The 26,290-nt window shown below is 47.3% G+C and overlaps 1 protein-coding gene across 2 annotated transcripts; it reads right to left on the minus strand.

Annotated features, from left to right (window-relative positions):
- Positions 1-6,902: 6,902 nt before the first annotated feature.
- Positions 6,903-25,341, minus strand: LOC8026283 (tRNA selenocysteine 1-associated protein 1). Of its 2 annotated transcripts, XM_040502832.2 has the most exons (11): positions 25,096-25,341; positions 24,865-24,962; positions 24,703-24,802; positions 18,805-18,857; positions 17,151-17,254; positions 14,683-14,830; positions 13,851-13,880; positions 10,766-10,964; positions 8,475-8,583; positions 7,901-7,962; positions 6,903-7,010 (listed from the first exon to the last, which is right to left on the minus strand). In XM_040502832.2, exons 1-11 carry the CDS (start codon positions 25,123-25,125, stop codon positions 6,933-6,935), a joined length of 1,011 nt encoding a protein of 336 aa, XP_040358766.1. In that variant the 5' UTR covers positions 25,126-25,341; the 3' UTR covers positions 6,903-6,932. The 2 variants fall into 2 exon arrangements, with proteins under 2 accessions (XP_040358766.1, XP_040071526.1); XM_040215592.3 differs by lacking the exons at positions 13,851-13,880; positions 14,683-14,830; positions 17,151-17,254 and having other exon boundaries at positions 10,766-10,982; positions 25,096-25,336.
- Between the last annotated feature and the right edge of the window lie 949 nt (positions 25,342-26,290).

Consider the following 26,290-nt stretch of genomic DNA (forward strand, 5'->3'; position numbering starts at 1 on the left):
TTATACTGGCCCAAAAACGTGTCAACGAGTAGTTCCGGTTTCGCCGGGTTGAGCATCTGTCGTCTGCTATTGTCTCCACATTGCCATCGGTCACGTCGTCGTGGATTGATCCACACTTACTAGCGATGGAGTAAGTACCCTTTCCTTCCCATCGCTACATATCGGACACAGCGAATAACGAAACAATTACGATTTTGCTGGCACGGGGAGCGCGCGAAAGCGCCGCAACGGCGAAGTCAAGTGAACGCAGTTCGACGCACGCCGAACGCCGTGCCAGCTCAGCATTTGTCTCAAGCGTCGAGAACAGCCACTGAGACTAGTACTCCAGTTTTACAGCGGAGCTGTTAAGGGCTAATTTCCCCAGTTTCGTGTCCGTGGACAAATAAATCTCGACGAAACTCTCTGGACAGCTACCGCCATCTAGGAGCGACGGTGGCGTGCCGGTTGTCTGGTTGTCACCATCGCTCCTAAATGGCAGCACATAGTACAGCTCCGCTGCTCTTCCTTCTTTACCAGAGTGGAAAGGCTGGAAGTTTTTATAACACCCTTGTTCCCATGGCCAATTTCCTCACAGCGACGTAACAAGAAGTGCATGTTTGCGCTTGAACGCCTACTTGTTTAGAGAGGTTCGTCATATACCGCGTTAACCTGATTGAAGATAGCGATCGGCAAAGCAAGGGTGTTATTAAACTGGAGTACTATTCTCAGTGACCGTTCTCGAGGTTGCAAACAAATGCACGCAGCGACCTGCACGGCGCTCGGTGTACGTCGATCTGCATTCACTTGACTTCGCCGCTGCGGCGTTTTCGCTCGCTCTCCGTGCCTACAAAATCGAAATTGTTTACTTATTCGCTGTGTCTGATGTCTAGCGACGAGAAGAAAAGGGTATTTACTGCATCACGCGAAAGTGTGGAGCAATTCACGACGATGTAAGCAATGGCGGTGCGGAGACGTTAGCAGATAGTTGCACAACCCGGCGAAACCGAAACTACCCCTCCTGCTCCCAGAGTGCACTTGAACCGCTAGGGGCGCTGCTATTTTGAAAATTGCTAATATGGTCTACATTGCCCATTCCCGAGGTTCAGATGTCGAATTTTCGCACTTTAGATGCCTGCTTTTGCGAAAATAAAACATCTTTTTTTTTTTTTGTCATGGAGCACGGGAAATTCTTTTTAGACATTTATCGTCAGGGTTTTTCAGTTTGCTTCACGCTTGTATTTCTTTCATTATTCGATTGTCACAAATTACCTTCGACTTTGACCACTGACAAGTGTAAATGGACACTCTGCTGGCGATCATACTTTCTTTTTTTCCGCTGATGACCATTCACACTGCAGCAAAGTCTTAAAAATCGTGAATTAAATGTTGACAAAGACAGCTGAGCTTGTTTCTCATGAAATGAAGCCACTTGTGGTGAATTGAAAATATGGGACACGTCTAAGTGTTTCTGAGTCAATGGAAAATAACAAATTCTGTCATTGACTCATCAAATTAAACATGGTTCATTACTGATGTTTTCATTTTTTTTTCTCCATTTTTAAAACACAAAGTTTTGGGAACATCGTGTTTTACCCGTGCCACACGGGAAACTCGAATGCTATTTATAACGAATGACATTCGTGTGATCGACGAATCGGCTCGCGATCTGTCGCGCGTGGAACGCCCCACGCTTGGAGTGTCGCGCGCTGATTGGTTGCAATCGTTCAAATGTCATTCGTTGTAAATGGCATTCGAGTTGCCCGTGTGGCACGGGTATTAACTGAATGAAAAATAAGATAAAAACAAGTTTCCCGTGATCCAAGTGACAATATTGTAAGAAATGAGGCATTATTTTAGTAAATAAAAAGCTTGTAAATGTGAAAAGCAATTCCGTTTTATTTTTCCACGCAACCCGTTGGGTAAAAAAAAAAAAATTACATTTGACTGAAGTACACCATGTCCCAATACTTTCCCCCATCCGATCACCACCGTATTCAATCAGTTTTTCCTTTTTTATGCATTGCATTTACTTATCAGTAGTGACAAAAAATTTTTCATCTTTCTGATCGAACTTCGTCTTTAAAAAAACAAAGTGCAAACACGCGGAAAGCAATCTAAAAACACAAAAACAACCAGTAAAAAAATATTTTTCACGACCATTTTATTTTATTCATAGTTTTTCTATAGTATACAATTAATATTTTTTCGATAGTTTAATTCTTAAACCTATTGACAGTAATACTTATTGTCATTATCGTCAAAAGTGTTTGCAGTTCCACGTTTTTTTGAGCTTCACATTTCCCTAGACTCTCGACGTTCTTCGTCACCTAATAAAATATTGATAGATTTACCATAGATGGTTACAATAGTTTTATGATAGTCAACGATCGATGGTTTTGCAAGGTGACTATAGATAGTATATTATGGATAGTTTCACATTAATTAACTATCAATACCGTTTTTCGCTATCAATATAGTTGGATACGGCTTCCACTGTCAATAATATTACTATCGATAGGCCTGCACCACTATCGCCGAGACGAGCAAAAACAGCGACTGTGCTCCGAATCTTACCCAGATGGATCAGTTACTCCGGCGGGTCGCGTGACGCGACAAGATTGAAAACCGTTAGACGTGGGTAGGCTTTTGAACGTATAAGATTCAAAACCCTTACCCTGGAGCAAGATCAAGTAAATTTTAGAACACAGCCAGTGTCCTACTACTGCTCGCACCAGTCCCTTTAATCGTCGACATAGCTTGGTCGTGGTCTCACATAAATCTTCAAATTCAGTTTACGCGAAGCCCACCATCCTTTCCACTTCACAGCGCAAACACCCGAGAGGAGGAGAGTCCCTCCTCACCTCGCCTCAACTCCCCGGTGTTCGCACTGCAAAGCGGAAAGGGTGGTGGAATTCGCAAACAGCGCTCGCCCGGCCAAACATGAATTTTGATAAAAAAAAAAAGTTGTTTAATAGCAACAGCGTGCGCTTTTTTTAATGTTCTCATTTGGCTAATGCCACAACCTCATTGGCTTTGGAGCAACAATGAGATGCACGGGCTCGCTGCGCCCAGAGTTTGTTAAACGATCTGCGATTCACCGCACCCCCAACCTCTTACGATGCGAATTCATTTGATTCAATTTGCCTCGAAATCGAAGTGTCGCCACAGTGTGGCGGAAATTGTAAACACCCCCAAGTGCAGACAAGCGGCATAGTCTCCTGCGGGCAAACGTTGAAAAGCCCGTTTACGGCCGATCCGCTCTCTCCTCGTTAAAAGCTTCTTGTTTTGTGTCCGTGTTTGGGCTACGCCAAGCAATCACCCAGAGAATTGAGGCTGCTTACGTGGGAGGCAGATATTTCCGAGAAATTCAATTTTTAATTTTGTTTTATTCAAATTATCTAATTATTTAATTCAAATTAGGCAATGCATAAACTATGGCACTTAATTGCGATCCATTCGTTCAATTTACGCTATACTGTTTTTAAACGCTAAATAAGCCATCGTGGCAAGCCCAAAAAATTTTCTTTATGCGAAAGTTTTAGAGGACTTTGGTTCAATGAGATCACAGAGACACTGGCGTTCCATCTAGACTATCCCACAAATGGCCTTCAGCACTGTCAAAGGAATGGGTAGCGCTCGAAAGAGCTCTCTAGAGATGGGTGCTCATGAACACAAGCAATATTCTTCACAGCTCGTGCCTGTGCCGTTGCTATACCCCGTTGCGGGTTCAGAAAAGCAGAAAGGGCCCTCCCCAGGAAGCCCTCCACTCTCTCCAATTTAGAACAAATGCTGGAGAGGACGTAAGCGGACTTGCATCTCCAGTGAGTGTTCGCTCTGCTAATGAGCAAAGGCTGGAGGGCCTCTCCTGCTTTTCTTAACCTGCAACAGGGTGTAGCACCGGAAAAGACCTGTAAGCAAGGTGTGCAGTTGGGCGAGTAGGTGTTTCACTTATTAGGACGAAAGCCTTACATGTCTCATCGTTCAGTCGACCTTCAAAGTCCTGGATTGAAAACACTTCGACGACACGAAAACACGCCAAAAGTGCGGCGTCGGAGAGCGCGCTGTTTTCAAGGTTTGCTATCACGTTTACGCAACCACTCAGGCGAAGTAGAGGCAATGAAATTAAGAAGGATGACAAAGTGAATTGAGAGGAATCAAAGTGAATTAAGTAAATTATGTGTCTGTCTTTAAATGGGCGGTGCAACCATTTTGAGACTTTGATCTGAGTCACCTATGAAACAAAAAACAGAAAACTGCATTTTCTTGCGAGCGCTAGTTATTAAAAAAAAATTAAACAAATCGAAGGTCGAAGTGCCTCGCAACTCTCTACGCAGATTTTCCAGTGACGTACTCTGGGGCAGTCATGGGCACGTTACTGCTAAAAGGTAAGTGTTACAGTTACTCAGGTAAAAAAGTAACCCTGTTGAGTTAGTTACAAAATTGAAAGAGTAACTTGCTACGGTTACAGTTGCTTCTCTAAAGTAACGCCGTTACTTCGTCGTTACTTTACAAAGAAACATGAGAAAACATTCAAAATGGACGTTCAAAATTTTATATGCCTTTAAATTAGCATAGATTTCTTTTAAGACATTGTGTTGTTCAGGGTAGTGAATCTGGTTATTTTGAGAAACTAAGATTTTCTTAATAATATATATTAATATATTTGGTTCTTCCTGTTTCAATTTTCACTATGAATAGCTGAGATCATAATTTAAGGCAGTATCCGAGTAAATCCACCATATGATAAAGAATTGGAGTCTTTTGGTTGGAAAAATTACAGGGGACTTCAGTCTTTCAAAATTTTAGCGTAGCAGCCGTAGCAGATAGCTGGTCTATAAAGAACTTTAAAATAAGAGCGACCACCATAAGGTATACACGAACACAGCGGCACACGTCCATATCTCGTGTATATCCAATCATGGTGCCAGTTTACAATCGGTCGATTCTAATTTCGGATTTTTTTTTTTATGAGTTGAAATTGGACTGAAGCAATATAAATCGTGCAAATGTGAAGTCAATAATATGTCCTACCTTGCAATCAGCTTCGTAGATGTCTTCTTATGCCACTCTAATCCACTCGTCGGTCAAATCGTTTTCTACTGCGTGCCCACAATCTTTCATGAAACGCAAAGCTTTTCTTGAAAACTTGGAGAGCAATGTTGCGGCTACATTCTTCCGTCAAAATAAGCGCTGATCGAGGTACAAACGACCACTGCGCGTGGAATTCCAAACAGCCTTTCCTCCATCGCTTCTTAACCAGATCGAACTTGCTTCTCTATCTCACCACCCGAAATACGAGAGATCACCCGGAAAGCCCACGACTTGAATATCTAAAAGTCAACTGATGCCAACTGCCCCTGGTCCCAGCCAAGGGCGGTCTTTCAATGACAAAAACACACAGACAAACAAGCAGAACGACTCAGACGTTTCGAGCAGATACTCTTTCTCAAGTGAGAGGAAAAAGTGGGTGACGGGAGGCAAGGCTGGTAATTGGGTTGTAAAAAAAAAAAAAAAAGGAAGGGAGAGAAAACGGGCCTGAAGTCGAGACCCTGGAAGGGTGCATCTGGGAGGTGGACGATTCAAATTAGAGGGGAAGGAAACGTATGCTTGGCGGCAAGAAGACGCCCGTAAGCGTGCGGGCGTTTGGGGTGACCATCACCAAAAACTGTCCTCTGCAAAAAGCACTCGCTCCCTCCGCGGGACAAAGAAAAGAGAAATGCTTTAAAGATGCCGCGCTTTGTTACATCTCCGTGTGCTATGGGCGTACATGGCTGGTACGGACACAAACGTCCCCATCCTCCCAGTTGGCGGGACTAGCTTGGCCATGCAGTGTCAAACAAAATTTAGTTTCTTTATAGTTTTTTCCCCTCCTACTCCAGACGTTTCCTGCAGCAGTTTTTGCGTTGCCATTCCCGCACCAGGGCTTGGGACTCTCTCACGATTTGCAAGGCGATTTGGTGGTCGTGTTCCCATAAGAATGGTGACTGTAACAACGTTACTTTTTAAAGTTACTCTCGAAAAATAGCAACTCTGTTACAGTTACAAGTTATTTCCACTGAGCAGTAACGTGTTACAGTTACAAGTTACTGAAAAAAGTAACTAGTTACTGGTAACGCATTACTAGTGACTAGTTACTGCCCAAGACTGCTCTGGGGGTTCACGTGGCTTCCCCTTGGGCCCTCTCTTCAGAGACCCCAGCTGGTTCCACCGCAATTGTCGACTTCTAAAGGATTAGCCTCGTCAAAGGTTGCAACGAGCGATCGACACAAAGGACGGTTCACCAAGGGGCTGACGGCGAGTGCAGCAGCGGAGGGGGTCAGGTTTTGTTGACTTCGGCTGCAAATCGACAAATAATTAGTTCTTTGCTTTGCGATTGCGCAGCAGAGTAGCAGTTTGTCGGAAAAAGGCGACGCGTTTTTGGTCACTTGGGCTTGTATAAACAATATAAAAAATGCGAACTGCCAATTCTTTCAACATTAAAATTGTTCCACTGCCCCCTGACTGCATTGGCGCTTTGGCTTTCGCTTTCAAGTCGTCTTAGGGATAATATAAGAGACCCTGCGACTTTTTTTATTCTCCTAACTGTACGATAAAGCATACCTGGGAATAATGGTACCGTAACTCCTGCTCATTGAATGGGTCAAGCCAAGGGAACTAGCCTGCACGCAGTACCGTTTAGTGAACCCCGCTTTACCGTCTAATAGCCGAAGTTTTACGGGGCGATGCCCTTTTCAAAACCCCATCGAGCAGCACTGGACGTTACCATATCTTGGGGTTTTTTTTTAGTTTTTAGGCTAAAGACACTCACAGAGTGAGACCAGCTTTAACAGGGCATTAAAAAGAAGGGTTATGAGGCGATGGTGCTTGAAAAAGACCCTCTGCTTGCAGCATGGTAGTGGCGTAATGCAGCTGGACGCACTATGTGCAACTCAAAAAAGGTTTTTTATTTAGGGTCACTTGACGGGCACCAAGGGTGGGTCAAGTCCGTCTGTGGGCAGCCACCGGCAGCTGTCCAGGGCAGAGTACAGGTCCTGCACACCAGAGCACATCGAAATGAGCATTACCCACGCAATTCGAGGGCCTCACTTGACATGCAGGCACGTTTTGTAAGGTACATTACTCGCTAAACTATACCTAACATACTGAAAATTAATTGATTTTCGCGAGGACATCATTCTTTGAAATCTTGCAACTCGAAAACTACTGCAAAAAATTCATCTTGCGATTATATCACAACATGACCACAAATACATAGCTTATCACTTCGAATCGCAAAATTTTGTCCGCAAATTATTCCCGAAACCCGCACTCCGCAAAATTAGCTAAATACCGGGGTCGCGAAAATAAAATTGATTACAGTGTCTGAAAGGTGCGGTCAAACCGACCAGGGTGAACCGTAGTAATTACTGACTTATTACCAGATATTCTCCCAACTTCCGAAGTCTGAGAGTGAAGGTTCCAATACAAAACCAGATGCTAGAAGCCAGTGTTAAAACTTGGAAATCAGTGAGCCGGTTCAGTTACCCTAAGGTAAGCTATAGAGCGTAACACCAAAAATATTGCACACAACAGCAAGTCTCAATAAATTTGGATCAGGATTCCATGGTTGTCGACTTCACATTTTCACATACGAAAAGGTAGGTGTCGCCAGCATAAGACTGAAAAACAATGCGAACAAAGAAGGTTGAAGTTATTTCAACATGGCGGCGCTGACGAGGGTTATTTTGCGGGCATTCAATTGCGACGCGAGCGCAAAATTTTCAGGAAAGACACGCATTACATTTGAGGTGATGCAATAAGTCGTTTACGGCCTTTCACTCGTGACATTTTTGTATCAAAGTCGAGGCTCTGTTTGCGAGAAGAGAGCGAAAATTGCAGTCTCTCGAGACTCCAACGCTTAGTGCATCTGATTGGGACCCACCTCCGAGCGTGCCATCAAGGCCTTGTTGAGGGCGTCCACGTCGGGTAGGCTCATGTTGTGGTCTGCAAGGAAAGGACCCCGCAGGGCGGTGGGTGAGGGGGAGGACACTACCCGAGAGGGTCAGCTTACAAAGCCCCAGCTTAAACTTTTCGCAGCAGAGTTTTTTTTTTTTTTTTTCTTCTTCTTTTATTTAGAAGATATTGAATTTACGCGAATGTAGGTCGACCCATTTTTAAATTATTTTAAAATCGGAAGTGGGGGGGTCGACTTATAATCGAACCAAAGCATTCCACCACCGACAAACACGAAACAATCGCAATATCAAAGACACCTTAGCTTGTTATGAGTTCAGCCGGCTGTACTTGTAGCATTGCGCTCATTTGTGCACTCATTTTACAAATTCTTTTTTTTATTATTTGCACGAACGAGTATTATCGATAGCAATTCGCAAATTAACCCGAATGTCTGGTGGTGAACAGCGCACATGCCCTGCCATCTCGAGGCAGACAAAACGCAGGGGAAGGTGGCGGACGTTTTCCTTTCGGTTTTTTTCTGACAAAAACCCCGAACTCACCTTCTACGTCGTTGTCTGGATCTGGGCCGGCAACACCGGGCTGCTGGGGTTGGGCAGCGGGGGCCTCCAGAGTCGGTCCTGCAACGCCGGCCGCGGCGTAGTCGTACCCCTGCAACGACCCCAACAAGGTGCCGCTGCTTCAAACCCCGGCTGTGGCGGAGGCGGTATGGCAGACACCCGTTCTGCTGTAGGTCGCTCTGTGGCCAGACGGCGAGAGGGACGCCGCGGTGACGGCGACCTTTTCGCCCGCTCGTCTTTTTCGCAGGCAATTCTACGACCAAACACCGGAACGGCGACGTCCGACATCAAAGCCCGCTGGCACGTGCGACAACGGGAGGGGGAAAACAAAACTGCGTAGGCCGGCGGTCCATATTTTTCTATGAAAGTCACACCAACTCAGTCACGCCGACAAAGACCGGGAAGCGCGGACGAGCCGGACACCTGCTACGTGCGTGCAATTGTCGCGAGGTCGCGTGGCTGCGATGTCGCAAACTGTTGCAATGCCACGTGACATCACGGTGTGACGCGACAGCGTGGTATCACATGACCCCTGATGTCGCATGACGTCACATTGTCACATGACGTCGTGTGGTTTTGACAGTTCTTTGTGACGGTTCTTCCGACGGTCTTCCCATAAAATTCAGCTGATAGAATCCATTTTGCGTTAAAGAGAAATTGACCTCAACGACACGTCGACCTACGTCACCTGCTGACTGTACCTGTTGCCTTTTTTGGCTTAGCTGTTTTTTTTTTCCTTTAATGCATGTTCAATTAATAGTTTGTCCTGAGTACTTTTTTCATCTGTTTGTGTCTCTTGTGCACCATATTTATATTTTCATACTCGAAGGGAGCGGTGCACACTCGTACTGGGACCTTTGAGTAAACTGCACGCCTTGTCAGCAAACATGTAGCCCTTGCATGACCTTACGCCTCAGTTCCCAACCCCCGAACATGTGTAGCACTCATGTTCACGCTTGTAGGCCCCTTAGAAAGTTGACCCTTTCAATGCCCAAATTACGAAATAGTGCCGAACAAACTTCTAATTTATTTTGCATAGCCATTTTGCTTAAATCAGTCTTAAGAAATGTGGTGTTTGACACCACTGTTGCTTCTACGACATGAAGATAAAAAAGGGAGGGGGGAGGGGGGGGGGGCCAAAATATTACAACCTACCCCCAAAAAATTTTTTTTTTAAATGTTTCAATAATACAAGGTTGTCACAAAATTAACTTTTAATCAGATCGTAGGAGCAACAGTGGTGTCGAACACCACAGTTCTTAAGACAATCTCGCAAAATGGCAATGCAAAACAAATTAAAAATGTGTTCAACACCCTTTCATAATTCGAACGTTGAAAGGGTCAAGTTTCCTGGTGGCAAACAGATATCCTATCCTAATGCTTAAAAAAAGTTTTTTTTTTTTTTGCGAGTTTAGTGCAGCCAAAACGAATTTTAAACTCAATGCTTTACTGAATAAACTCTGACTTTGTGTTATATGAACTTTAAGACAACAAATTGGTCACAAGTCCATCCTCACATCTATATAAAATGTGCAATCAAAAATTTATCACTGGTTGAATAGTGCAAAAGTTAGAGACAGGGTTTGCCAATCAAAATATGGCAAAATGTCGAACACACTTCCTAAAATTCGCATTAGCTACAAACTGGACCTAAAAAAAATTTAACTTCACAGAATGTATCACTGTAAAAGATAGTGAACATATCAGCCAGGAAATTGTCTCAACAGAGAACACATCAATGAGGTTTGGCTATAATGCAATTGAGAAAGCCAACAATGGGACATTGTTGTCCCCCTTGTCCTCCCTCTTACTATATCAATTAAAAAGTGAACAGCATGAGCTTCGCTACAGTACACTCCAGCAGCTTTGCTAGAGACTACTACCATTTCCAGCAGTGGCTGCTAATCGTGGCCATAGACATCCAGACTTGAACATGACCAGTCTGGACCGAGAACTGCAAACCCGAGGCCTCACTTTAGGTTGATGCACAAAAGTTCCTTTGATCCCCTCACGTGCACAACACGTGGCCGTCCGTCGTCCCGAGCTAGCAGTTTTCAACGAAGCTGCGGACGACGCTTCCCAAAGTGGATATTGTCCCTATTAACGCCGGTCATCGAAGTCTGTATAGGAATGTCTTCAATGCCAACACGAAACGTCTGCTTAGCCCCAGCCCACTACCTAAAGGGAGTAGGCTGGGACAAAAGAGGGCAAGAAGGCATGGGAAACCTGCCGTCGCACGTGAGGTCCGTGCCCAGCCAGAAGCGAGCACTCACCACGGCCTGGGCTTCGGGCGGCTGGGCATACTCCTGCTGGCCGTAGTAGCCCGCGTAGCCGGGGTAGCCCTGGTAGTTTCCGTAGTACTGCTGGTATCCCTGCCAGGGGTTGTAGTAGCCCGGGTAGTTGTAGCCGTAGCCTCCGTAGTACTGCTGCTGGTAGCCCTGCTGCTGCTGCTGGCCGGGGGGCGTCGCCATGCTGCCGCTATTCAAAGCCCTGCGGGGAAAGGTGCCACGCAACATATTCTCAGTCTGCCCCAGAGCTACCACATATGCTCCCTAAGAAGGCATCACTCGTCATCGTTGTCTGACGACTCCTTATCGCTGCCAGAGGCCCAAAGCATTTCATCTTCGGTGCCGTCCATAGCGTTAGAAATGCCGCACTTCTTGAAGGCCTTAATAACCACGGCAGACGGGATTGTGCACCACGCATCTTTCGCCCATCGCATGTGATGCGGCCCGATTTCCATCGCTCTCCGCACCCAATATCACTTTTCTCTTGAATCCAGCATCATGGTGAAGGCGGCGTGTCTTTGCAGTGGGAACTTCCACGCTGATACGAATGCAAGAAACACACGAGCTGGCTACGCTGTAAGCCTCTCAGCTTCTCAGCGAGTAATGGAGCGGCCATTTTAAAATGTCGATGGCAATACGGCAGCGCAGTTTTGGGTCGCACTCGATTCTAGCGCACATGCAATTTTTGAACCTATTTTCCCGGAAAAAAGGTGCACGTTAGATTTGAATAAATACAAAATAAACTGCTGGGCGGATGCATTATCGCGAGCGCAAGGAAAGAAGTTTGTGTGTCGGTTTGCACGTTTCAAAAGGACGCGGTTTGGCTTGTGCCTAGACACTGGTTTCCAAGTAAAGATTTCCGTCGACACGCCAACCAAGTCGCAAGCGACGTGCGTCGGGTGACATGAGCGTCATGAGATTACTCTTGTGCACACAGACGGGCACTAGGCTAGTGCAAACGAAGCTAGCACTCTCAATGACTACCAATAGATGTGCTAGAAAAAAAGTACCATTGATCGGAGTTTTGTTTGGTGCTCTTTTAATGCGACAGAAGCTTGATGAAGGAGGGATGGTAAAGCAAACAGGTCATCGTGGTATTAATTTTGCATCTCAAAAACCACTGCATATTTTATTGTGAAATTTAATGTATTGAAGTAAATCCCAATTACACCATTGGGATTTACTCTGTTGCTTTTGTACTAAAGCATTTTTTAAATATTTTAGTAATGGAGTGTCAAATCTTAGGCCGAGTTCCTGCTTTTCATGTGCCTTCCCCCAGCAACAAACACCAGGCACATAGCACTGGCTTTAAACTGAACCTAAGAAAAATAGCACTTGAACATGCAGCACGCAAGAAAAAAAAATATTCTTTCTAGTCATGAACCACAAGAAGTTTTTTATTTAACATTTTTTTAAACATTTTTATGTAGTGAATTTTTGAAACTTTTAAATTGGAACTGTTGGCAGGATAATTTACTATAATCTGTGAAAGATTTACTATAATCAAATAAGTATTTTCTTCGTAAGGGTACACGAAAATTCCAAAAATTCCATCAATGTCATTTTGAGAAAAACACAATTTTGTCTCCACACAAAGGCAAATGGCCAGGGGGCACGGATTTTCGCGCCATATTTTAGTGGCTTTGAGCGCCCCTTCGCGCCTGCCACTTCCCTGTTTTGTTCCTTAGACTGCATATAAATTTTTTAGGCTAAAATGCAAAATCAATTTTTAAGCATCCGTAAAATTACCATTCATATGACCAGACCAATCAATTTACTTCTTTGGCAAAGGCACAGATTGTCCTACATAAGCATAATACCATCAAAGTTGGCCACTTGAATGTCTCATCCCCCACAATTGACTTTTAAGGCACCGTATTTCCCGGGCTATACGTTCCTAAAAGTTTAAATTTTAAGTGGTGCAAACTATAGAAGGATTTCTTTTTTCTAGACTGTGACAAGACATGAAGGATTTTATGAAAAACAAAGTATTGATGTTGATTTATGCATGACACAAGCTTCTGTGCAAGCTAATACAGCAATTATTTGTCAAGCCGTACTGTGTAAAATAGCTTTCATGTTCGGATCAGGCACAATGTGCGTGCGGACCATAAAAGTGAAAACCTTTGCTTTTGACCCCAAATTTGCCCCCGCAAACTATTTGCGACTCCAGCGAACTATAGAGGGCGCGTTGCACAAGCAAAATGGTGGACAAAAGGAGGTCGTGTTTGTCGTTCAGCACGCGGACCACCACAAATTCCTGCACTGCAGCGTAAAATCAGTGTTACATTTGAAAGCAAAGCGATTTTTCGACGGTAGAGACCTCCTTCTAGTCAGTCCGTAGGAATGACACGGCAGAATCATAAAAATAATTACCGGAAACGCTGTTTGTTTTTATGATGCCTACGAGAACCAAGCAGCGATAGCAGACGACAAAGTCGAAACAACCTCCTTTTCTAAGCTCCTCGGCGCTGCCGCTAGGCGGCGCCAATTTCGCTGGAGTCGCGAATAGTCCGGAAAATATGGTAATATTGGATCAACAAGACCTTTTCAACACAATAGTGTTAGAAAAGCCAGTGGGGGGCCTTTACATTTTTGCAGAACTTTTAATTAAAAAAAGATTCATCCACGGGCATTCATTGTGACGCCCCTTACAACCATGGCTCAGATCGTTCTCAGAGGAGACCGCCATAAACCCACGAGCAAGCAATGCGACGATCGGGGCAACAACTGCTCTAATGTCTCTGCAACGAAAGATTATGTTCCCACACACATGAGCCTTCATCAAACAGCTGAATGGCAAACAGCACAATACTCCATGAAGCCAGTATGACACAAGTACTAACAGAATTACTCCTACGTGAACTACTCTGCAGTCGGGCCAAGAGCTGCACTAACTTCACCGTGCCAAAAGACCATGTTCCCCGACACGCAAAACCGACGTCGAACGGCTTAATTGGCAAATGGCACATGAGAGGCTGCAAGCAATGGCAAGCCATGCCAATTTGTCTCACTATAGCAGTACGCCACAAACTGTAGACACTCAAAGACAGTTGACAGAAATTTGCACAACAAACACGTGGGAATATTTGCCACAAAGCTAGAGTGAACTTTACGCGACAACTTGGCACCATTGGGGAGCCACTTCCCGCCACCTTTTCACCCTAGTGTGCTTCGGCGTCCCTTTGTTCGGCGCATGTCACTCTTCATAGTAGCCAGTGCCGACAGCGTGTGCTCACGAGGAGAATACAAAGAAACAACTGGGCACAAAACACTGACGTAGCACAGTTGGTGCCAAGAGCTCTCGCTGCGAGACTTAGTTTTCGTTCCCTCCTGGGCCAAAAAGACGGAAATGTCGTTACGAAAATTATTTGACGTCACCACCCCGAGCAAGGAAACACAAATTCACCCACTTCACTCCATAGTCGGGGAGACCTATACCGCAACCTTTTGCGCGTGGCGCCCGATGCACATCCCCGACCAGCGTGTCCTTACCCCATCCTCAAAAGTGGTCCCTCGATTTCCATCCGACGACATGGTGAAAGTGTTGCAAAAGTGTCATTTTTTGTGACGTCCAACGACGTCGTAAAAACAACGCCCTAAACAGCCGTGACCCTGGCGGCGGCACGGCGGCGGAAGTGGATTCGGCAGATGCTCATTCTGCTGCAGGTTGCTTCGCAGCCCAACGGTCAACTGAAGCTAAAATACCACGGGACGCCGCGACGCCGGCAACCCTCGCCTTTCCCACCGGCATTTTTACGACCAACCGCCAGAGTCGCAACGTCCGACAAAACAACGCGCCAGATCCGACGACGCGAGCAGACAGCAAACGCGCGGGTCGAAGACATTTCGGGCGCCACCATACTTTCGGGGCCGCTGCTGGGGGAGACCCTTCCGGCTACCTTTTGGGGGTGGCGGCGCTAACGCGAATGGGTTTGGTGCCCACAGCCTGCGTGTCGTTCAAGAGGCGCAGGGCCTCCTGCAGCTGCTCCTCGCTGCCGAAGCGCACAAAGCCGTAGCCCCTGCTCTGTCCCCCGTCGTCCAGCACCACTGAAACAGAGGCCCGGCACGGCCCTCAGCCCACCAATCGAAGCAAGCCCTCCTTTCGACAGACTAGAGGTGGAACGTGGTCCCAACATTACAAGAGGTCGACCGCATGACGCACTTTGGACACTCCAAACCGTGTATCGATTATCTGCAGAGCCCGGTCCAAAAAGTCGACATTCGAAAGAGCTCGGGAGAAACTACGGGTTTCTGGCGTCCCGGTGGTACTGTACACGATTGTACAAATGCTCAGGTGACAAAGTCATTCCTCAAATTGACTCTGCAGGGCTCGGGGCTTCGCATTATGTTGCTCTGGCCCCTCTCTACAATGCTCGAGACGTGTCAGATTCTAATTTGCGTGGACTTTAAACTGGCTGAACCCAACCCTTGAAAAGTTTGTAACACTCGAACTTGAAGTTCAGAAAAGTCATACTGTATGTAAAATACTTTTTTTGTTTTCTTTTTCGTACCCATCGAGTCCAACCCTGTCGGAAGTTTAAAACTCCCAGACTCGTCACTCAAAAGCTGTTTGAAATCTCTAAACTTGTCTGGACTTGAACTTCGTGAAGTTTGCTCTATCTTGAGAAAATGGCTTTACAATCTGCACTCTTTTTTTGGTCATCATGAGCCAACGAACGAGTCTGGTGAAACTATCTCCACTTATGTTACGACGTCCTGCAAAAATTTGACTGTAAATAGGAGTGGAAGAAATGACACACCTAAAAAGACAATGTTGATAGCTAGCAAAGGGAGCAACACAGAGGGTTCTTGGTAATGAAAATAACCTCTCTCTCAGTCAAGCGGGGTGAGCGCAGATCCTCCAAAGCAGGCTCCTGAGCTTTCCGAAAAAAATATTTATCGAGCTTGCGAGAGATTATGTCCTCCTTTTCTTAACTTCCCGGAGACGTGTAGCATGCAGTACGAAAAGTTTACAGTGCTCACAACTCTTCCTAAACGCAGTCTTAGGAAAAACTAGAACAGAAACTAGCGTCAACCTGCAAATTTGGCCAACTCAAACTGCTTCTCGGTGAAAACTGAAATTACAAACACCAAGCAAGAACAGCATGCGCATCGTTTGCGAGTTGGGCTTGCAGAAGACACATGGGTACTCTACAGTGTCTGTAAATATTTCCCTTACCGAGTTTAGCTGGACAATGTCTGCACCGGCCATTTCACCCGAGAACAACCTTCTTAAGAATGACAAGAAACTGGAAACTTCAAGTAACCGACGTCTAGGACAACAAAGTCGCGGCAGTCACAAAGTCGTTTCCACAAAACGTAGGTCTATGTCCATCTACGACAAAAAAATTGCCACCATGCCGGTTTCATAGGACACCGGTCCTACAGTCGGCGAAAGGCTAAAAACCCAGCGGCAAATGCCCTTCAAAGAGATTCGCATCTCTCCACCAGCCAATCGCTCACCCTCAGTCCCTCGATGCCACTGACATCGTGGCTTGGCAAACTATCTTCTTTCAGTATGGCAGCGAGTGCAGTTTTAGACACCGAGGAACGCCGGGGGTTCTCGCAACGGTTTTCCAGCTCTTCACTTACCACCGGAGTATAAATTGCAGATTTGCACAAATATCCGCTTTTGTCTGCGGCAGCATCACGCGGTCGCGTCGCCGTCGAAGTGTCCGGCTTGCCCGCTTTGTCAAGCTGATAGGCCTAGCAACCGCCAAGGCTACAGTTGACAGGCTTCGCCGCTGCTCGCCCCGACTCGAGTTACGTCGCCAAATCGTAGTGGCACGAGCGTTTCTTACGGTGCTTTTTGTGAGGCAACGCGAAAATGTCGTGGTCGCCCCAGTAGAGCGTGCAGGATAGCCCGAAATGAAGCTTTCAAAGGCACGTTTATTCATCCGTCAAACGCAGTGCCCGTGCCAAGTCGTTGCAATTGGTTGTGCGACGATAACTCGGGCGAGAGGTCAGTCACGCACGAAGGCGTCGTCGGTCAAAGCCGCAATTGTGCCCTGCCATCGCTTTCAGCGACACAATCTGGAAAACCTTCGAATCTTCTTCTTCACATCTGTGCATGCCTCGCAATTACGTCATCCCTCTCGATCAGACACAAGCTGTGCTCCTTTCACTCGTGCCCGAAACCGATGCTGTTGTGTCGAGCAGCAGACGGTGCACCATTTTCTCGCGAGCCAAGCAGGCGCTCTGCGCCTGCGGTTGGAGCATCTGGGTTCTTAACCTGCAACTGGCTATAGAGAGAGAGTTCGACCCCAGAGAGTTTGGCCCCAGACAGTAGCTCAGAAGGAAGGACAGAATCCTGTGTCCGCTTTGCCGACCCATTCTTGGTCCTCCGATCGCTCCGAAGGGCCCTCACCTTTGGCCGCCTTCACCGAGGAGAACCTGGAGTGGAAAGCGGTGTAGAGGGAGAGGTCGTCCACCTCTGAGCTCAGGTTGCCGACAAAGGCGGAGAACTCGCGCCTGGGGGTGGGCAGCAAGACGAGAGCAGGTGCTTCAGCCAGGGGCTTCTGCCCTGCACCAGGGACTCGCAAAAATCTCACAGGGGGCCCAATAGGGGGCCAATTGGGCACACATACCTAGGGTGCTCTCTCCTTTCGGTTCTTCTCTAACGCTGCGCTAGCGAGATGTCCCGAAAAAGCGCGCCCGTCTGCCCCGGCAGCGAGAAAGAGAGGGAAGTTATCCATTAAGGGGGCGCACCACACCACGCAGCAGGAAGGGTCTCCAGAAGCCACATGCCCCTCCCCACAAGCGAGCGAACGCCAATTCACCCAGTGACAGTCGCGATACAATGTGACGCAACAGAGGATAGGCCGTCGTGCTTTATGTCGAATCACTGAGCCCACGGCCTGGATTAAAGCCGGAGGATCGGGCAAAGAGGTGCCACCGACTGCCGGTTCTCTGAATCCAATGTGGTCGACGGGCGAGAAATATATTGCAACAAGCTCGCAGGTATGGCCAGTTGGTGGCCATGTGTGTGCGAGGATTAGCAAATATTAAATATAAAAAAGGTCCAGGACATGCTGTATGGGCCTTCTGACAATATTTGCAAGGCATTAAACTATGATTAGATGCACACAAGCAGCTTTAAAGTTAAAAAGAGAAACTGCGTGGATGAATATAAACCGGTGCAGAGAACAAGGGCAACCACTGCCAATCCAGGTGCTACTTTCCTCCAAAATAGTGAACTTGGGTTGATTAGCGCAACCACATCTATTAATGAATAGTCATTTATCTCTTTGCACGATACATGTAATCTAAATATGGCAGTGGCATAATGTTGCAATTTGCTCATGTAAGACACAAACCAGATTCCACCAAAGTTAGTACTGCACAAGGTACACCTCAACACACTCCTGGTTTCAATAATTCTTTAAACCATGAAAAAAAAAAAACAAGAAAACCCTCTCGGTTTGTGTTGCACATTGTACATTTGCAAGAGACTGCAGCAGTGTGAGCTAAAACCCGACTTCCAGCCAGGGACAGTGCTGGAACAACTTTTGCCTCGCAGAGTGAACCCCCGTAAACCCTAGCAGTGCAGAGGCCATGAAAAACACCTCAACCACAAAATTTACATGTCGCCTTTAAGAAAAGGGTGCATATGTAAAACAGTGCTCATCTCAGAGATTCTGCATTAAACAGGCTTGTCTGTTTCATTGTCTTTACTGAGACAGATACAAGCAACCAAACAAAAAACCAATAAAAAAAGGTTCACTTGATTTTTAAAGATATGAAGACCAGACACCCCACTTTCAAATGTGATACCTTGTGTGCCTTCTATACAGAAGCAGTTTAACCAGTGCAGGAAGGTTGCTAACTAGAGGGTCTTAAGAATTCTTCACATGGCAGTGAGTACACGAAAACCCCCGGACTGGCCGACAAGGATATGTCAGCAGAGACCAGCCAATGGCTATGCTACCAAAGGAACAGATTTCGTCGATCAAAAAAGTCCTTGATGAAGATTTGGCCAATTAGATGGCAAGCCGAGTCAAAGTGAGGAAGAGGCTACTCACTGCTGATTGGCCTCCTTGCTGTGACTGGCGCGGTTGAGTTTGAACTTCTTGACCTGCGGAAAGACCAAAGTCTGAGCATGACCGCCAGCCTGCCTTCAGCTATCCCTCCACCCATACATTAACTGAAGCCCCATTTCATTGTGACACTCACATAAAAGTACTTGAAATAATATTTCATCCACGTCTGAATTTCAGTCGCCACATTCATGGATCCCACATTGGGGTTCATCACCTGGGTTGTCTAGAACTTAAGCATTTGCACATGTCCCCAGCAGCAGAACAGCTAGAATTCTACTCTGCAGCAGCTGTCGCGAGAACCCTCTCGAGAGCAGACAGTGGGAAGCAGCCCTTGCGCTACACCAATGTGAATGCCCCTCCGTGCGCCACACAACCTCTTGGAATGTCCCTACAGGGGTGGAACTCATGAAATGTACTTGGGAGCAGCCACGGGAGCAGCTGAAACAGCTGTTTTGGAGCAGGTTGGGAGCAGCTAAAACTACATTCTGGAGCAGGCTAGGAGCAGCTCTGATCAGTTTTCATTGCACTTCAGCTTGTCTTAGACAAGCACGGGAGCAATTTCAATAATGTTTAGCAACACAGATGAACATGAGTGGTTAGGGACCTAGGTAGTTGGGATAACAGTGTAACAGATGCAAAAACTTGAAACTTTGTGAGCCTTAATGAGAAGCAAAAAGCCGGTACCCTAAGTTTCTGAAGATAGCATCCTTAATGTTTTCTGAGTGGCTTTCAGCTGCTTAATATGCAAACCAGCACTGCTTATTGCACAACCCACACGTGCTCGACATAGTAATTATATGTGCGAACCATGTGACGTGCGTAAGCAACGGACGTGCAGTTGTGCGGAGGAACAGGGCAACAAATTTCGAGTTTATCTTATTGTGCAACTCAATATCGAAGCTGCAGACCACGATTAATGAGGTTATCGTATTTGAAGCGATAAGCAGGAGCAAGGTTAATGTACGCCGAGCTGCTGGCCGGAAAGGTTTCAAATCGGACCGCGTTTTCATTCCATCAAATCATGATTTATCTTGCGAGAATGCGGTTCTAACTTCTAACGATGAAGTACTGAAAGGAATCTCTTGCTCATTTGTTTTCAACGGCTGACGTCCGGATCCCGGGCCGCAGAGCCTCAGGTAGTCTGACGCTTAACGACTCTACCTCACCTCAGCCGACTTGCATAACCGCTTATGGTTGAAGAATAACAATACAGTCGCAGGTGGTGCAGCGCTTAGAATCCGAGTTTTCTCGCGCGCTTCCGACTCGGGATACACAGGGAGAATAAACAGAACAAAGGATTGCAAGGCCGACCAAGCTAAACGCGCCGATTGTAGCCAATCGAGTCAATAAAACTGAAACCAAGACAAAATAAAAAGTTTTTTGGAGCGCGTTTTGCAATCTGGCGCATAATGGCGCGAGGTATTGGCAGTGGCGCAGTTTCTGCAACATGGCGCAGGATGGCGCAGACACATGCATCTGGCACAAAATGGTGCAAATGGCACAGCCGTCCCACCCCTGCCCTACTGCCAGACTTCTGCTACATGCTACATGGAGGACTCTCCAACACCGCAGGAACATTTCTTCAGTCAGACGTTGCTGCCAACTTGTAGGTGGAAGCTCACCCGACGTGTCTTCTGTGACTTGCATGAGCATACATACAGAAAGGTACATCCCCCTTAACGGCCGTGCTTGATGGAAGTTGCGGCACATTGAATATCCCTCCTCTTTTAATTAACAGAAACAACACCCCTCGACAGAAACGAAATCCAGCAGCTGTATAGAGCTACCGTAAAATACCGGGCAAGCGCCCACTCAAAATTTAGAGATAATTGCAATAAAATAGGGGATGGGCGCTTGTCCGGTCATCAATTTTACATACAAATGTACTGTGCATATTTTCCGAGATCTTACAAATTTGGGTATGGGTGCTTAGTGTGAAATGGGCGGATGCGCGGTATTCTACAGTAGTCATGTCTGGTTAATACGGACGCCAAAAATATGGATACCCCTCTAAATAGACAAGACTTTGGGGGACAAACTAAATAAATATATGCCTCTTTGGATTGTTTCGGACAACTCACATTATGGACAATATTTGGAGGGAATGAAGGTGTCAATATCAACGAGACATCACCGTAACACCCGAATATTAGTGCAGCTACTCCTCCCCCTTTTCTCCTTATGTTTTGGTACTCTCAGAAACAAATGAAATGTAAGTGGCAAAGCCTGTAGCCTTCAATAGATGCTGCGCTACTTAGAGGCTGATAAAACTGTGGAGTGGAGAGGGAGGAGGGGGGAGACTGCAGGGCTTGTACTTACTCTGTACCATAGCTTCCTATAAAAAGAGAAAACCTGCACCTTCGATGTCTGAACAACAGTTCATCCAGTTACCTTAAAAGAGGGAGGAGGAGTGGAGGGATAGGCAAGGCAGAACCATTTGGCTAGCAGCACCACACTGGTTTTGTAAAGCCAATTAGCCCTTTTTCTTTTTGAATTCTGCAAAAGACACTGGGAGAAAAAAAATGGTGTCTATATTTTAAACAAACTAACATCCTGTCCCACTGCTCCTTGAGAGGAAAAAGAAAACACCCTTGGGCACTTAGGAGAGGAGCAAATACTGAAGGGGGATGCACCGAAGGAGTGAGAGAGGAGGATGCGTCGTTGGTGGGGTGGGGTGACGTGACCCACTAACTTTATTTTTTCTCGGAAAAAAAAAAGATAGAGGTGTATTTCGGAAAGTGGCCACACGGTGCGCTCGCCCCCCAGTGCCACTCCTGTTGTGTTTTGTAGTTTCGTCCTTCCCCTTTTGGCGACCGGATCAGGCGTGGGTGTTCTATGCCTGGGCACACCAAACACTTTCCTATAGGAATACAGCTTATTCCGCAAAAATGTAATGACCTCTGAGCAGACGGTTTTCGCACAGTTGCAACGGCTGGACGTGCGCAGCCACGGCGTTTTACCCTTCAAACTGGGAGAGATGGCTGCAGCCAGCTATCATTGTGGACAGTCTTCGAGACAGCCCAGGCGGCCGTTTCTGCAGTCTTGGCGAATCCAGTGCTATCTTAAAGCGTTGGCGGCAGCCCTTTTCCTCGGTGTGGCACAGAAGCGCGACAGCACGGGCAACGCTGCCGCTAGGGGAGGATTTGGTGCTGCAGGCACTGTCCAATGGAAATGAATAAAGTAGGATCTATACTTTTAGCAAAGTATTTGGGCACTCCCACAGGCCCCTCCCTCCTCTCCACTTCTCAGTTTTAGCAGCCTTCAGGTATGTATCTAAGGCCGCATGGCCCACCATTCGAGTTTCATTCGTTCCCAATAATATGTTGTGCGTAAGCACATGTGTGCATTTGTCTGTTTTGTCCCTACTTGCCTGGTTGGTGGCGCTTGACACGTACGGATGCAACGGCTTTTCCCGCTAACGTGCAGTGCAATAAATGCTGTCGCTGCCACCCATCAATCGTCGCATAGATCCTGGTGGCTCTTTTAAGCTGTAGTGACCTAAAATGACCTCCCAAAACGCCGCTTTTGTGCCTATTGTGGCCCACCTTTCGGCCACAAGTTTGTACAAAGAAGTTTCCTGCCTCTCCTTCCTAATAGAACGCTTTGTTCCATACCATGAAATCCTCGAACCTTGTCCCGATCAAATTAACATGTTTCCCAACAGGCAGCATCAGTTCTTTCAAAGAGGGTGGATTGGTCGGCCACTTATCACTGGATGGATGGAGGGATGCACACGGTTGAACCCTTTAAATCGGGCGATAGCTTGCGCCACCTTGCCAATGTTTCCACTTACAACAAGTAATGTCTAGCCGATATATGAAATCTTTAAGCCATATAATTACAATGCTAACGATCTAAAGTAACTGATAGGATAAGAACTGCAGGGCACAAACGGCAGGGCGAGGCTCTGCAGGATGTGCCGCCGCCGACACAAGCTAGGGGCGTTGCATGAACCCCCACGTGCTTTTCCCCCCACAAGTATGTGGAAGGGGGCGGGGGGGCAAGCCTCATCTCTTAGGTGGTATAGGCCTGTAGCTCTCAGGCTTGAACAGCATCTCTGGCACATCTTGGTCACATTTCAGTTGCATGTCATTACGCTTCCTCACATTGCTCGTGGATGCTGAGCTGGCAGAATTTCACTGGCAATTCCGCAAAAATAAAAGCGCCAGGGAAGAAGACAAGAAAGGGAAGACAAAGAGAGCTCGCAATTTGTCTTGACTTTCTTGTCCCGTTGCCTGGCACTTTTATTTTCGCAGAATGCACCAACCAGCCCCCTTTCCATTCTATTTCAATTCATTGGTAAGTATAAATCTTTAAAAAAATATATATACACAAGAACAATAAATATGCTCCAAGAGCATTTTTATTGTTTTCATGAAAGACCGAAAGCAAGAGCTGCCTTTTCTTTTGTTTTGTATTAAACTTTTTTTTAGTTCTTACAGGCGCTCCATTGGAGCACGTAGACAGATGCTGAAAAACGCTTGTGAACGACGGTGGCTTGTGCATAATCGAAAGCTGCAGTGCCGCTTTAAGCGCGAAACACATGTATGACGAAACTGTTTGATTGCTGCCCCGGCTTGCAGCAAACGATTATTCGAGACGCACGCTTCTGACCAAGCTTGCGACGTGTCGTTCCGACGGTTCCAATCGGCTACGCCCAGTTCCGTGACCAGTGCTGTCTGACAAAACTTTTCTTGGCAATGCAGTGGAAAGTACAAGCGCGCATTATCTCTCCCATTTTGAGCTCTGAATAAAGCTGTGCACGGGCTCTCCTCATCTCCCCAGAAATGCCAAGAAAAGGAACAGGGACTCTCAACCGTATCCTCACTCCTGAATAGCTCGCTTTCCAAAACGTGACGTCCTCATGACATTCCCGCTACCTGTGTCGTCATTGGATGCGGCCATCCGACCACCGCATCCACCTCTGGACAGTCGGTCGCATGCCGCAATGTCGTTCCGACGTTGTGACATGACCAAACAAGTTGCGTCCGACTGCCATATTGCCTGATCAAACGGTTTCGTCGTACATGTGGTTCGTGCTTTAAGCGCAAAACACATGTACAACGAAACCGTCCGATCGCTGCTCCACTTGCCGCAAACAATTATCCAAGACACATGCTTCCGACTTAGCTTGCGAAGCGTCGTTCCGACGGTTCCGATCGGCTCCGCCCAGTTCAGTGACCAGTGTGTGTTGCCTGACTTCCTACTCTTCTTGGCATTGCCATTTTGAGCGCCTAATAAAGCTGTGCGCGGGCTCTCCTCCTCTCCCCGGAACTGCCAAGGAAGAGGGACTCGCAACTAGATCCTTGCTCCTGAATACCCCGCTCACCAAAACGTGACGTCCTCATGACGTTCCAGCTACCTGCGTCGTCATTGGTGGCGGCCATCCGACCGCCGCAACCACCTCTGGACAGTCGATCGCATGCCGCAACGCCGTTTTGACGTTGCGACCCGACCAAACAAGCCGTGTCCAACCATCGTATTGCCTGATCAGACGTCGGATCGGTCAGTTTCGTTGTAAATGTCTTTCGCGTTTTATTCAACGCTGATAATGGGAGAGGGAACGCGTGCCTTTACCTTCCACTACATTGGTTGTGAGCAGAAGGGCGATCGTAGGAAGTCAGGCAACAAGTACTGGTCACGGAACTGGGCGCAGCCGATCGGAACCGTTGGAACGACGAGTCGCAAGCGCGGTCAGAAGCATGTGTCTCGGATAATCGTTTGCGCCGTGCCGGAGCAGCGATCGAACGTCGGATCGGACGGTTTCGTCGTACATGTGTTTCGCGCTTTATGCTCGATGCAAGTATATTACTCGGTCGCGTCTTCGGGACACGCTCGTGCCCCCTAGCCGAGAGATTCAGGCCTGCAGATGCTGCTCACCGGGTTGGAGCCAGGGATGGGCTTGCCGTCGCACTCGAGCAGGATCCGCTGTGCCGTGGCCTCGTCAAGGAACTCCATGAAGCCGTAGCCCACGGGAAGCCTGCGCAGCCATCGAGGGGTTGCGGCACGGGGCGGCCCCGCGCGCCCGCCGCCGCCACTTACCCGGTCAACTTATTGGCGATGATTTTCGTGGACAAGCACGCTTCCCCCATCTGGGCGAAGGCTTGCTTCAAGAACGCGTCGTCCATGTACGGCTCAATCTGCCGGAAACAGACGACTGCTCTCAGCCGTCGTAGGACGGCATTCCTTCCCCCGTGGACCGCGAGTCGAGAAACAAGCCTTGCGAACGCTCCTCGCACGCCGCCGAAAGTGGGAACGAAAATGGCTACTCACGTCGCCCATCCACAGGGTTCCCCTCGACATGGCTGCGCGGGTGTTCGCCAGCTAACGAAGACGGTCGGGCTTGTAGCCTAGCGAACAGTCACAACAAATAAACGACGAACGTTCGCGCTCAAACACGCTAGCGAAAGGCGACTTCGAAGAGCCGATACACACGCTAATCACACACCGCAACGCAAGCCGCAACGAGACAACCGAAGAGGAATCAACAAACGGAAGCCATTGGTCACGTGACACAAATCTGGACCAACGTCGCTTCGGTGATGCTTGTAAAGGGCGACAACTCGCGTCACCTAGCGCCTAACGTTAATTACAAAATGGTGGGACAAAATTCAGCTACAAAATTAACAACAATGACAACAACCAATATTTTTCCCTGATGAATTTAAAAGCTAGAGTTTCTTATTGCCTGCAGTCGGTCGCCAAGTAATTTTGCTCAAAGTCATTTTTAGTATTTTACTGTGTAACTGCGGGTAACTTTTCCCACTGCACAGCTGTGTTCTCCGGCGAAGCTGTGAAGCTCTTATGCGGAGCGCAAGCTTGTCTGCCTCTTGCACAGGGGTTACGATGATGGCAAAACGCCGAACTCATATTGGCTGATTGAAAACAAAATAGTGGGTAGGCCTCAAGGCGCATCCAACATTGAGATCCCACTATCTTTTCAATCAAAACCTACCAGAACTCGGCGTCATTCTCACGGTACCGCAACCTCTGCACAGAAAGCAAACGACTTGCTGTTCGCATTATATCGGCACGTTTATCTTAAAGTCACCCTACATGGTTATAAATGTACGGATATTGTCACTGATTTTTTTTACACACATACAAAAGAGTGAACTTTTGGTCTGCCGCGGACGTACGATGGGCTGCATTTACGAGATTACAGACCTTGTGTGCCGCCCCGTGTGTGGAAAAGTTTTAGGAAGTGGCCGATAGAATTAGGATGATAGGCTGAAAATCTGAAAACTCCCTGCGGATCTCTCATTATCTCTCATCGCTGGATGCGCTGGATGGATAAATGAATGGATGGATGAATACTGCTCAGCTGAGCCACTGGGCTGAGCCCAGTGGCTGAGCCTCTGGGCCACTGATCAGTGCTCTGGGCTGAGCTGGCTGAGCCCTTTGGATCGGGCGGTAGCTTACGCCACCGCCCGATCGCTGAAGGGCGCGCCGGCGCGCCTCTAGCGGC

This window comes from Ixodes scapularis, unplaced genomic scaffold (assembly GCF_016920785.2).
Source record: "Ixodes scapularis isolate PalLabHiFi unplaced genomic scaffold, ASM1692078v2 PGA_scaffold8__174_contigs__length_109621045, whole genome shotgun sequence".
Lineage (NCBI taxonomy): Eukaryota > Metazoa > Arthropoda > Arachnida > Ixodida > Ixodidae > Ixodes > Ixodes scapularis.

Excerpts from the sequence above, each read along its gene's own strand:
- LOC8026283 (XM_040502832.2), bottom strand. The coding sequence starts at position 25,125 with ATGTCGAGGGGAACCCTGTGGATGGGCGAC. Across the intron at positions 7,963-8,474 it reads TCCAGACAACGACGTAGAAG|ACCACAACATGAGCCTACCC; the intron begins GTGAGTTCGGGG and ends CTTTCCTTGCAG. Across the intron at positions 7,011-7,900 it reads CCTTGATGGCACGCTCGGAG|GACCTGTACTCTGCCCTGGA; the intron begins GTGGGTCCCAAT and ends TCTGGTGTGCAG.